Source organism: Corythoichthys intestinalis, chromosome 19 (genome assembly GCF_030265065.1).
Source record: "Corythoichthys intestinalis isolate RoL2023-P3 chromosome 19, ASM3026506v1, whole genome shotgun sequence".
NCBI lineage: Eukaryota > Metazoa > Chordata > Actinopteri > Syngnathiformes > Syngnathidae > Corythoichthys > Corythoichthys intestinalis.
Genome location: NC_080413.1, coordinates 322,536 through 336,209, shown reverse-complemented (window position 1 = coordinate 336,209; position 13,674 = coordinate 322,536). Strand labels below are relative to the sequence as shown.

The 13,674-nt window shown below is 41.9% G+C and overlaps 1 protein-coding gene across 1 annotated transcript in view; it reads left to right on the top strand.

Annotated features, from left to right (window-relative positions):
* Positions 1–746: 746 nt before the first annotated feature.
* xrn2 (5'-3' exoribonuclease 2) overlaps positions 747–13,674 on the top strand; it is a 28,986-nt gene continuing 16,058 nt past the window's right edge. Inside the window, exons 1-18 of the mRNA XM_057823219.1 lie at positions 747–959; positions 1,592–1,719; positions 2,497–2,608; positions 2,672–2,783; positions 2,856–2,914; positions 4,508–4,597; positions 4,668–4,740; positions 5,195–5,245; positions 5,323–5,480; positions 7,146–7,220; positions 7,296–7,429; positions 7,665–7,722; positions 7,785–7,892; positions 7,962–8,006; positions 8,106–8,237; positions 8,313–8,363; positions 10,640–10,728; positions 11,316–11,451. Coding sequence (XP_057679202.1) covers positions 885–959; positions 1,592–1,719; positions 2,497–2,608; positions 2,672–2,783; positions 2,856–2,914; positions 4,508–4,597; positions 4,668–4,740; positions 5,195–5,245; positions 5,323–5,480; positions 7,146–7,220; positions 7,296–7,429; positions 7,665–7,722; positions 7,785–7,892; positions 7,962–8,006; positions 8,106–8,237; positions 8,313–8,363; positions 10,640–10,728; positions 11,316–11,451 — 1,686 coding nt within the window. The 5' untranslated portion in view covers positions 747–884. The remainder of the gene's footprint in view (positions 960–1,591; positions 1,720–2,496; positions 2,609–2,671; positions 2,784–2,855; positions 2,915–4,507; positions 4,598–4,667; positions 4,741–5,194; positions 5,246–5,322; positions 5,481–7,145; positions 7,221–7,295; positions 7,430–7,664; positions 7,723–7,784; positions 7,893–7,961; positions 8,007–8,105; positions 8,238–8,312; positions 8,364–10,639; positions 10,729–11,315; positions 11,452–13,674) is intronic.

The window sequence follows — 13,674 nt, the reverse complement described above, 5'->3', positions numbered from 1 at the left end:
CGCACATGTTTTAATTAAAAAAACACACACAGAAAATAAATGGAATAAATAAATAAATAAATAAATATTCTGTTTTGGTATGTATTTTAATAAGTTGAGTGACCAAAAAAATTATAAAAAGTTTATATTCTCTTGCTAATTCATTTTTGAAGCTTTAAAAAAAAAAAATCACCGCCAGCACTCACAAGCCAGATAAATACAACGTCCATCGCTGTCAATGGCAGCCAGTGAGTTTAAGCCAAACCTCATCCAGTCACAATTTTGATGCCTTGAGATACCTGAACCGTTTTTCTTGTTGAGATAGGAACACGATTGTAGTGCAGTTTAAAGCTCCTTCGCTAGATGGCAGCAAGACATTTCAAAAATATACAACAGCCAACCGTTTTAATTGTCTACATTGTAGTAAAAGAAAAACACCAGCTAGGAGCGCTATTGAACAGAAGAATATATTCATTATTTCTCACTTTAAGCTGCTGTTTGTGCATTTCTTGGGACTATTTCAATTATAGAGAAATTATACAAAACTGAGGTGGTATTATCAACCGAATTTAAATTAATGTGATCTTAGGTAGCAGTTCATCTTTTTTATAAAGAAAACGTCACTAGCATACCTACCCTAAAGCACAGCCCATGTAGAACTCGTGTAGTATCGTATTTGGCCGCTAATATCGCTGTGGCGCCCCGGCGAGGCTCCCCTCCAGATGACCCGGAAAAAGTATCCAATTCCCGAACAGCATGTAGCCGCTAGCTTACGAAGTTCAACACTGTCTATTATTGAGAGAGTTGGCGTTTTACCTGACGTTTTAAGGGAATTTGCGCGGCGTTTTTTTTTTTTTTTTTTTGCGTTTTTATCGCATGCACAACGGTAAAATCGTTTACCCGATATGGGAGTCCCGGCTTTTTTCCGTTGGCTCAGCCGCAAATACCCTTCCATTATTGTACATTGCGTGGAAGAGAAGGTAAGCGCTTAGCATGTTAGCATCTCCCACTGCAAAACACGCACTCACGCGTGCTTATTGCACTCTCTGTGACGACTTGTATATAATGTTTTGGCAACTACTACTCACTTGAATATTGTCGTTTGGATTCGGTTTTCCTTGAAAACGAAAGTGGGCGCCATTCCTCGCGTTCAGGACATAATGTACTTTCAATTTTGCCGCCAGTGCTCCAACCTGCCCAAGTTTACTATTAGTTTGTCAAACAAAGTTTATCCTTTGAAAAAAGAAAAGAGCAACCGCGACGTTCAATGTCACGTTAGCGTTTTGCTGTCACTCCAGAAAAACTCACATTTCGCATTTTCCGATCCCGAATGGAACGATCAAGCCTGTGAAGGGCACTCGTTGAGCATTAGCTGCCGTTGTCGGCACTAGACGTCCAGTTCATTTAGCGGACATCCATTCGCCCCTCTCACTCAAAAGGGATCGGACGTCTTAGGCAGTCAATGGCGCTGAAAGATAACCATCCATCGTTGTCAATGGCTGGCATTGAGTCAACTTAAAACCAATGGAACAGATATTTTAAAAATATTGAATCATGATGTAATGCGATACCGCTTGTGTTTTGACATTTCACCTGTGTTTTTACGTTACAGGGTAGAGAATGCAATGGAGTTCGAATCCCCGTGGACACCACCAAGCCAAACCCCAACGAGGTGGAGTTTGACAATCTGTACTTGGACATGAACGGCATCATTCACCCTTGTACACATCCGGAGGACAAGTACGAACAAACAGATTTTCTATTCCAGATGTGCAGTAGGTCTGCCACCAAAAATTCTTTACCTAGTCATTTAATCACTGATTATTTTTGCCATTTGTCCACTCATCTGTTATTTTATGTTCTATTGCTCTGGACTGAAAATATGCACCAGCAGCAAAAGTGATGCGCAGAGAAAAGTTGGACTAGTGTGAATAGAGTACAGGTAATCCCCGGGTGACGACGTACCCGATTTACGTGATTTCGACTTTACGACACCGGCGTCTCGTCCGTCATTTTGTCTTTAGTTTTTTTTAGTCGCGTAAACAGAACCTTGTTGTACCTCACAGTGTCTTCGGTTACTTAAAGGGTTCATTCCAACTTGCATGGAAATTCGGCGGTAGATAATGGATGGATGATTTTTCCTCTATTTAGTTAAAAAAGTAAAAAAAAAAAAAAAAAGATTTCTGTTTGTCAAAATCAAAATATATATATATTGTAAATGATTTATTTACAAAACAAAGTTTTCTTTGGAAAATTTTTATGTATAATAATATAAAGCGAACTAAAAACAGACTGGTCAACATATAGTGCAAAATTGCAATCATATTTTTCTATTTAAAAGAAAAAAATAATTAAAACACAATTAAAAACAAGACAATCATTACTACTAACTCTAAAAATGCCATTGACGACGACGGTCGTCCAACCCGTCGGAGGTCCGTCGCCGTCAACGGCAGCCGTCGTTCACCTCGATCATCAATTGTCTATGGTTTGACCTCCAAACTTGCGCGTCCCCAGACCGGCGCCCAAGAACGAGGACGAGATGATGGTGGCCATCTTCGAGTACATCGACCGTCTCTTCAACATCGTGCGACCCAGGAGAGTTTTGTACATGGCCATCGACGGTGTGGTGAGTAACTCCTGACTCTCAAAAGTAGAAGGAGGATCTCATCTGTCATCTAAATCCCGACAGGCTCCGCGCGCCAAAATGAACCAGCAGCGCTCTCGCCGCTTTCGCGCCTCCAAAGAAGGCGCGGAGCTCGCTGATGAGAAGACTCGCATTCGGGAGGAGGTTATCCAAAGAGGTCTGTGTCGGCGCGCGAAGGGGCCGCGGCTAACGCACCGTGGCTAACGTCTCATGTGAATTCCCTCCACAGGAGGTTACTTGCCACCTGAGGAGATTAAAGAGAGGTTTGATAGCAACTGCATCACACCAGTAAGTGTTTTTTTCCAATTTGAGTTTAATGTTGGATTATACATAGTTTTGACATTTCAGATTTAAGGCTAGTATAGGGAATTTAGTGTTTTCATTTCAAATCATATTCCACTCCCTCCACCAGTGCTGATCCTGATGAGTACACAGAACCTCGACATGGCCCAAAAAGCCCTTTTTCTTCCTTCCAATAAAGAGTGTTTGGTTCTAACACGCTCACGTGTGCCTTCGCTTTGCAAAAACCTCTGACAGATTTAAGACTTGCCACTAACAGTAAACAATCACATTTGCCGTTTTTACGTTTCCGTTGCTGATTCAATTGGTGACAAACATGCGCGCCGTGCACGAGGTTTACACAGGCAGCACTTAAGCTTTAGGCCAGAGGTAGTAGTGGTCGCAAGCAGTGTTGTTAATAACGGCGTTACAATATAACGGCGTTATTTTTTTCAGTAGTGAGTAATCTAATTAATTACTTTTCTCAGCTTGGCAACGCCGTTACCGTTACTGAGGCGGGAAAGGCGTGCGTTACTATGCGTTACTAAGTTGGTTAAATAAAAAAGTCAGACAGACGGACTCACGGAGACGAGAGAGCAGAGCAGGAGTGGGGAAGACGCCGTTGCAAATGCGATGCTAGGTGGCTCCAATAATACCTGACTGTAGCCTACAAACTACGCCCACATGATACGGTAGATATCACATATAATAGAACTAGATGCTAAAGACAGACACGGCTGCATTGGCAACATGTTTTAAGAACTACATGCGTTAGTAAACAGCCGCCATCTTAAAGCAGTAGACCTCTCAGGAAGGCTCTGTTGTAGAGATCCTTCCTAGCAAACCTACTTTTTTTTTTTAATCTAAAATGGTCCTAAATCAGCAAAATCTTGACTTAAATCTATCTTTAAATGATGAAGCAGTTTTAAAACTTACACATGTTGAAAGTAGACAGAAGGGAACTAATGCAATAGCGGGAGCAATTTTAACAACTTTAACGGTTGATTCACAACTTTAAATGACTTCTACACATAGCAAAGGTTACTATCTAGTTATCGCAATACCCTTGTGTCTAGTTAAGTAAAGAATTGGGCTAGGGCCAATTGTCCCAAAAACCCTTTAAACTTCACATTGTGTGACTTTTTTTTTTTTTTTTTTTTGTGAGAAAAAAAACCCATGAAAATTATCACTAGTTACTTTGCCAAGTAACTAATTACTCTTAAATTCAGGTAACTGAGTTACTAACGCAATTACTTTTTGGGAGAAGTAATTTGTAACTGTAATTAATTACTTTTTTAAAGTAAAATTAACAACACTGGTCGCAAGTAGTAAAAAAAGAAAAAAATGTGCACCTTAAAGTGCAACACAGAAATTAAACAAAATAAAGACGACGAAGTTGGATTCCAAACCCTCACCACTCCCAGGAGACCATTCAACAATACTCACGATCTTCTTTCGTAACTCCAGTTGTTTTCAACATTTAGCTTGACGGTTTGTATGTTATTCTATCCGAATGAATGGTACCAGTCATGACCAGTAAGTGTTTTTGAAAAGAAATGGCACGTGTATCACCGCCATTAACATGACACGCTTCTGTCGCAGGGCACGGAGTTCATGGACAATCTGGCGCATTGTCTTCGCTACTACGTCGCCGATAGACTTAGTAACGACCCGGGCTGGAGAAATATTACGGTACAGAGCTACGTTTGATGGTCGAGTGTACGTCGAGTCCATTTATGGCCATATTTTTCTTGTACTTTAGGTCTTCCTTTCAGACGCCAGCGTCCCGGGCGAAGGCGAGCACAAGATCATGGACTACATCAGGAGACAGAGAGGTTTCGCTCGTATTCAAACGTGTTTTATATAAAAGTCAATCAATCTGCAAAAATATGCACCATTGTCGGATGGATTTAAATTTGCTCGAGAGCAAAATCTGTATTTTTTTCTGGACAATACGCCTCGACTGTATTCGAGCGTAGGGCCGTCATAATAAATGGGCTCATTGACAATGAATTGATCACCAAAAGAATTGAGGAGTATTTTGATAGTGGAGAAATTGTTTAGACATTTTTTATTGACCTAAAAATTGGACAAATTCTCTTTTGAATTCGTCTAAATGAAATATTAGACTCACCAATGAATTGACTGTCAAAATAGTCATTTGTGGCGGCCATTCAACGGTTAAAAATGACCCTAAAAAGAGACTGCTCAACTGTCTTCAACACATCAGAAAATGGCGTCAGTTCCTTCACGGTCTTTTAAAATGTCATCCGTCCCTTCCGTCCGCAGCTCAGCCCAACCACGACCCCAACACGCATCACTGCTTGTGCGGAGCGGACGGTCAGTCCCGAAATCCGAAGCGATCCCGCCCGATTACCGACAGCGCCGTGAAACCGTCGTGCTTTGTCTCCCGTCAGCGGATCTGATCATGCTGGGCTTGGCCACGCACGAGCCCAACTTCACCATCATACGAGAGGAGTTCAAACCCAACAAGCCCCGCCCCTGCGCGCTCTGCGGACAAACGGGCCACGAAATGAAAGAGTGCGAGGGCGTCGCCCGAGATAAGCGAGGACAGGTCAGATTTCGGATCCGCGCGTTGACGGCAAATAAGAAATGTGTCTATATACGTATGTCTATATTCTTTTTATTTATATTTCAAATTTGATTTTTTTTTTTTTAAATGTATTCATTTTAACACAAAGCGGAGACTTCATAATGATATTGACAGGTCAGATCGCTTATGCACTGCGCCTCGCCTTCAAGTAGGGGGCCACCCACATCAAGAAGAGCTATTCATAAACACGCACCCAGCGATCCAACGCCAGATTTCAGTAAAAAAAAGTACGAAAGCTGTACCGCGTACAAACAGGAAGGATTGTCTCGAGTAATTTGTTCGAGGATTCAAGGTCATTATTATATTTTTCATACCATGCATACATTTTGAAATGTGAAAAAAAAAATCAATGGGAGAAATTAGCCGGTACTGCATTGGCACCATAGTTTGCTATATTTACGTAAAATAAATGCTAACTGCGCTTTTTTTTAAATTTTTTTGATTTATTTATTTTTTGCTTGTAACTAAGAATTGACACTGTTTTACATCTATATCTATAAAGAATTAGGGGATTTACGCATTTATTTACAAGAATTTTCACCGGAAAAGCTCTTCGCATAAGGCGGTCGCTAGCTATATTCACTAACAGACTAGCATTGTACTTTGACTAATGCTAACTGCATGTTTTTTTTGCTTTTAACCAAGAATCAAGACTGTTTTATGTCCAAATCTATCAAGAATTTGGGGATTTAAGCATTTATTCACAAGAATTTTCAACAAAAAAGCTCTGTGATTCCCGTCAATACATTATAAGGCCTATGCACTGACTGCAAATGACTTGGACATCTGTTGCCTTCAATGGCAGCTAATAAGGCAATACATTAGTTATAAATATTGAATTAAAAATTGGCCCAATAAAATGTAAAATTCTTTTTTTCTTTTTATAATTGGCAAAATAAACATTTAACAAATAAACATAAAAATGTATTCTTTTTTTTTGATGGCTCCTGTTTATTGCAAAGGCAGCTCATGTTTGGAGAGACAACGAGAACCAAACATGGTATTTGCCATGTGTCTTTTTTTTTTGTCATGTGGCAAAATGGATTTTAGAAAATTTGGACATGCTTAGCAATGACATAGCCTGACTTGGTTGCCAGTTGAATGTCAGTGCGCTATATGCTAAGTGTATGGTCAAAAATCACAGCCACACATGTTTTTCTGCCATTTAATATGAATGGAAAATTTGGACGTGCATAGCCGTCAATGGCATAGCCTGACTTGGGTGTCAGCTAAATGTCAATGCGCTCTAATGTAAAGTATATGGTCAAAATCACAGCTACATTTTTTTCTGCCATTAAAACTGAATGGAAAATTTGGACGTGCATAGCTGTCAACGGCATGGACGTGCATGGCCTTCAAAACTGCCATCTACCCCCATAAAATGCCACATAACCCCCCTCCCCCCCAAAAAAATGCGACAAACCAAAATCCATTTTGCCATATAGCAAAAAAAAAAAAAAAGTGCCGCATGTCAAAATCCATACTACTTTTGCCCTTGGCCCTGCTGCATGTTTGCGCTATTTGGGGAAGAATAAACTCCCTATGCCTAACAAAAAAATTTCAGTCAAAAACTTGACTGAATGATTGGCCTTGTTCAACTCTGCTTTGGATTTGTCTGTCTTCCAGCACGATGAATTTGCAGACAGCCTCCCCGTGTCCGAGCAGGAGTTCATCTTCATCAGACTCTGCGTGCTCAGAGAGGTAGCGTCGGCCTCCGTCTCCGCTGGATCGGTCGGCGGGTCGCGTCCGGCTCACGCGTGTCCGCGCGCCCTTTAGTATCTGGCTCGGGAGCTGACCATGGCCAGTCTGCCCTTTCCCTTTAACTTTGAGAGGAGCGTCGACGACTGGGTCTTCATGTGTTTCTTCGTCGGGAACGATTTCCTCCCTCACCTGCCGTCTTTGGAAATCAGGTCAACCTTTCGCGCGAGTCGGCTCATATAAATCGTTGTTTTCGATAGTCAAAGTAGATGTTCTTTTTGTCTTTGGAATAAAAGTATAAAATGCGCTTCAAATATATTGTATAAAGAAAGTAACCTTTTCAATTTAAAATGAGTATTTTTATTACTTTTTTTTGTTTCTTTTTGATATATATAAATATATATGTTTTTAATGAAGATGACATTGTTTTTCCCATGCTCCTTTCAGAGAGGGGGCGATCGATCGACTGGTGAAAATCTACAAAGACGTGGTGCACAAAACCGGGGTAAGTATGCTCACTCCTGGCCGCCGTCACCGCCCCGCCGACTGACGGCGGCTCGTTCGCAGGGCTACCTGACGGAAAACGGCTACGTCAACTTGGAGCGCGTGGAGATGATTATGCAGGCAGTGGGCGTGGCCGAGGACAACATCTTCAAGAAACGCAAAGACGACGACGCAAGTCTCGCACGTCAAATCTCATTGAGGCGCCGAGCCCAGTTTAAACAGCATTTCTTTCTCCCTTAGGAGAGCTTCAAGAGAAGAATGAAAGAGAAACGTCAAAGGATGAAGGTGAGTCAAAAGCCGGTGTGACGACGACGATGATGAAGGATTTCAGTTTTTTTTTTTTTTTTTTTTTTTTTTTTTTTTTTTTTTAATAATTGAACTCAGCGGGAGCAACAAGGCCCCGCCTTCATTACCGGCGGCCATTTTGCACCTCACGCGCTGGGGAGAGGACACGCCCCGGGCGCCGTGGAAAACGCTCGCCACCAAGCCTACGACATGAGGATGCAGTCCAACAGGGTGGGTCCGACAAAATCGCCGTGGATGGCGGCCGCGGATTTAAAAAGGCTAAATATTTGAAATTTTCTCCTTCAGGATGCCGCTCAGTCTCTGAAGGCCATGATGAGGAACGGCGGCGGAGGCAACGTGAGTTACTGTTGAATTACGATGTGTATATACACTGCTGGCCAAAAGTATAGACCCTACTCACGTGACGTCACAGCCACGCCCCCGCGCCATGATGTCCGCATACTCGCCATAGAAATGCATTAGCGCTTCGTAAATTCTTCCTATTATTGCACGTTTTACTGCTCGTCAACATTAATACTCAAAATGGTGAAGTCGTGTGTGGCGGTCGGTTGCAAAAACAGAGAAGATAGACGGAGAGACTTGAATTTTTACCGTATTCCGAGAGACACGAAGAGGAGGCCGCGATTGACTGCTGCAATTCGACGAGACAACTGGGCTCCAAACGACTACCACAGATTATGTAGTAGTCATTTTATATCTGGTAAGATGCATTTAATATATATTTAGAGGGTTTCGGGCTGACAACCACAATTAAGATCATTGCTAGGCTAATCGCCGACAACATACACGTATGTATGTAGTTAGTGCTATCGCTAAACCATATAAACATTAAAAGCCCTAGCTCCATTGACAAATGACATGAAATACATTAGACTTGACAGTGGATGTTAGCAAGAACAAAAGATTTTCAATTGAAAATTTCGTAACTCACCTTCCGAGCACAAGATTCCTGCCGAATTTTCGTGTACGAGGACGTGTTTCACCTAACCAGCAACGTAGCATTTATAAGCCTCCAAGCTCTTAAAGTTTTTCAAACTTTCGTGAGAATAGGCTGATTTTGTGTGGGTATCAGATGTCAGGCGAAGCCAGCGGGTCGAAAAACATCGATTTAGGCATCAAATACGGATCTGGCGAATGGATAAACTGAAGCTTTTCCACGTAACGCCTTTTATGCAACGGATCCAATGAGTTTACAGCGTCAGATAACACCGGGGCTTCCATGAATTGCTCTATAACTTGCTCGACTAATAGAAAACAATGAGAATAGGTCTGAAAAAGAGGTACAATATGGCGGCCGGAAACAGCGACACGCCCATTTTGTGACGTAGGTGAGTAGGGTCTATTGGCACCCCTGCAATTCTGTCGGATAATGCTCCATTTCTCCCAGAAAATGATTGCAATTACATTTTGCTTGCAATGAAAAAAACACAAAGAGAATGCCAAAAAAAATCATAATCATTTTACACAAAACTCCAAAAATGGGCACAGTTATACCCTCGGACGGCGGGACAGCTTGAACTTGTTTGGATGTTAGTCGACGTTCTTTTATCAATCTTTCCTTGGAATCTTTTTTTCTTTTCTGTGAGGGTTAGCCACAGTGCCGTGGGCTTTACACTTATTGATGACACGGTAGACACAGGAACATTCACGTCTTTGGAGAAGGACTTGTGGCCTTGAGATTGCCCACACTTGCTCACAATTTTCCTTCTCAAGTCCTCAGACAGGGCTTTGGTCTTCTTTCTTTTCTCCATGCTCAATGTGGTACACCCAAGGACATAGGACAGAGGTTGTGTCAACTTGAATCCATTTGAACTGGCTGCAAGTGTGATTTAGTGATTGCCACCACCTGTTATGTGTCACAGGTAAGTAACAGGCGCTGTTAATGACACAAATTAGAGAAGTATGATTTTGCAATTAGTAGAATACTTTTGTCCGGCCCATTTTTGTGTGAAATGATTTAATTTTTTTTCCCAGCGCTTTTGTTTTTTTTTTTTTCATTGCAAGCAAAATGAATGAAGATATTACTACCAAAGTATTTGTAATTACAATCATTTTCTGGGTGAAATTGACAATGATCTGACTGAATTGCTGGGGTGCCAATACTTTTGGCCAGAAGTATAATTGTATAATTACACTGTCAAAAACTATTTAAAAACAAATCCAATAATGATTGATTATTTAAAAAAAAAATATGTATAATAATGATTGCTGATATTAATGGCCAAAAATAGTCACTTGCTTACTAGTCTTTAAAGCAGGGGTGGGCAAACCGGTCCTCAAGGGCCGCGGTGGGTCCTGGTCTTTGTTACTGATAACTGATCCAGCACGGGCAGTTTAACCAATGAGAGGTACGGGGAAACGAGAAGCACCTGACTGCAATCAACTGATTGCACTTGTAAGACACCAGATTGGTGAAAAGGTGTCCTCTTGGTAGGTTGCGACGAAAACCCGCACCCACTGTGGCCCTTTGTGGAATAGTTTGCCACTCCTGGTTTAAAGTCTTACTGTATTGGCCGCTGCCCCTGAAAGTGTTAACGTAGCCGACGTTTACCGTTTGTAAAAGCGGCACGGTTTGCCCCGGTTCAATGTCTCTTTCTTTGTGGCGAGAGCAGTTTGCCGGCCCCAGCGACGACGGTAACAACCGAGGCGTCAAGAGGAAAGCGGACAGCGACGACGAGCCCGAGCCAGAAGACCACGTCAGGTAGGGCCCCTTTCAGCTAGGTGTCCCGTCCGTTTGGGCTGCCGGCCGGTCTGACTTTGGCCACGCGCAAGATACAAAGCGCGTCGGCTTCCTCGCCATACGCCGCCATTTGCTATACAATACGGTCATCTCACGATATGGCATTTATGGCTACACGTGCATGTCGCACACAATCTCAAAATTGTTTGGCTACCTTACAGACTAGGAGAACATTTCACTGCAACATTGGCAGTCAAAATAAATTGGATGTCTACGATAGCAGCCAGTGAGTGAACACACTCTGTTCTAGTGGAAAATTTTGGTCTAGTGAACATGATCTCACACCGCCTGCAAAATGAAATGGATGGAAAGCAGTCAATTCCTCTGCGACGCACTTCACAAATCCGCTAAATCCGCCGGAACTGTTTGGTATTCATGGAGGCTTCCCCTCTGGGAGGCGGCGCTCCCTACAGGCCGCGCGGGGCCGGGCCGGGGCCTCCCGTGCGGGAGGCCTCCGCCGTTTTCAATTTCCAATTCCGCTCACGCGCGTTCTTTAATTTGACGCGAGGAGTCGGAAGGGACGTTTCCTAAAGACGAGCTGTCGGCAGGTTGTGGGAAGACGGCTGGAAGCAGCGCTACTACAAAACCAAGTTCGACGTGGAAGCCTCCGACGACAGCTTCAGGGAGAAGGTGGTTCGCTCCTACGTGGAGGGACTGTGCTGGGTGCTGCGATACTACTACCAGGTGAGGATCGAGTTATAAGAATGTGTAACTGCCGCCTGTGTTAAGATCATGCATGGCGCGAGCGCAAACGTCGAATCGGCACCAGAAACGTAACTGTTAGTTGTGAGTCTTGAGTGGGTATGAAAAGTGTTTTTGCCCAGCGGAGACTCTGCGCTTCTGCCGCACACGTCCGAACCGAACCCTCTCCATTGACGGGAAGAAAACGGGCTTTTTGAGGCGTGTCGGGGTTCTGTGTACTCATCGGGATTATCGTTGGCATACACATGCATGAGTAGAAAAGTATTTGAAATGAACATCCCCCCCAAAAAATTATATTTCAAAGTATTTTATCAAAGTCGGTTTCTTTGTCCTCAAGCTAATTTTTGACTTCCAATCCAATTTTTTCAAGGTAATGTTTTGCCAATGCCAATCCAATACTCATTTTTAGACCAGTAAAAAAATCATGTAAATGACAAATCCTATTTTTTGTATAAAAGTGGTACCTGCTGGTAGAGATGCTCTGCTTACAAATTACACTTACTACTAGTGCTGCAACAATTAACTCGAGTAATTCGATTAGACAAAAGCTTCAAATCAATTTTTGCTGCTTCAAGGGTTTGTTTAGTCACAGAAGGGTGGTGTTGCAATGTTTTGTTTTAAAAGTGTTTCCATTTAGTTTTATTGATTTGAGTGGATACACTGCCCTCTAGTGACAACTGTAAATATGACATAGCTCATATAATATGGCTGAATCCAGCTGCTCCATGTTAAGGCCAACGTAAGGTAAGTTTTTGTTTGAGCTAATGTTTTTTATGCATTCGTAATTTAGTTCAGAGGTATATTTAGCAGTTTTTGGTGGGAATATGTGTTTGAACAATTTGTTGGGAGCCTTGTTGAAAAAAAGGTTTGAATTTTACAGCATTTAATCTAGTGGACTTTTGCAATGCAAATTAGCCAATTGTTCTTTTGTTGTACTTCAATTCTCATGTTTTTATACCATATGAGGCTAAGCTCAGGTATTTTTATTTATTTTTAAACAAAATTGCAATTCTGCATAGTGTGTAGAAGCACTCGGGAATTTCATTTTGTATTGGCATTTAATGCTTTTCTGAAAGTGCAGTCTTAACAGGCCTTAGTTTTACATCTAAAATTTATTCTGCGACACATTCAATGTTCCTCATCCCATTAATCGATTATTTGAACTAACTAGTTGATAACTTAATCGAGTGCTATAATAATCGATAGCTGCAGCCTTAGTTACTGCCATTAGTAATAAAGAGCAGTAGTCTAATTCAGCGGACATACAGTGGTGCGAAAAAGTATGTGAACCTTTTGGAATTTCTCACATTTCTGCATAAAATCACCATCAAATGTGATCTTATCTTTGTCAAAATCACATAGCTAAAGAAACAGTGCTTTAACTAAAACCACCCAAACATTTATTGGTTTTCATATTTTAATGAGGATAGCAAGGGGGAAAATAAGTAAGTGAACCCTCTGCCTAAGGAGACTTAAAGAGCAATTGAAACCAATTTTTACCAAACAATTTAAGTCAGGTGTGTGCCCAATCACTGATGAGTGATTTCAAGCTGCTCAGCCCACTATAAAAACACATACCTGCTAATAATTTTCTTGATGAGAGGCATTGTCTGATGTGCGTAATGGCTCGGTCAAAGGAGCTGTCTGAAGGCCTGTCATCAATTTGTATAAAGCTGGGAAAAGATACAAAACCCTCTCTAAAAGTCTGGATGTTCATCCATCGACAGTCAGATCACTGACACAGTCCAATATCTCTGTGCACACATCAACTATATGTAAAACTATGGCCAAGAATGGTGTTCATGGGAGGACTCCACAGAGGAAGCCACTGCTGTCTGGGGAAAAAAAAAAAAAAAAAAAAAAAAAACATTGTTGCTCGTTTAATGTTTGCAAAAGGGCACTTGAACACTCCATAGAAGTTATTTTGTGGACTGATGAAACCAAAGTTGAATTGTTTGGGAGTAACACACAACGTCATGTGTGGAGGAAAAATGGAACAGCTCACCAACATCAACACCTCGTCCCCTCTGTGAAGCATGGTGGAGGGAGCATCATGATTTGGGGGTGTTTTGCTGCCTCAAGGCCTGGACAACTTGCAATCATTAATGGAAGAATGAATTCAAAAGTTTTGCAGGAAACCCCGAGGCTGTCTGTCAGAAGCTAAAAAGAGGATGAATGCTGCAACAAGACAATGATCCAAAACAC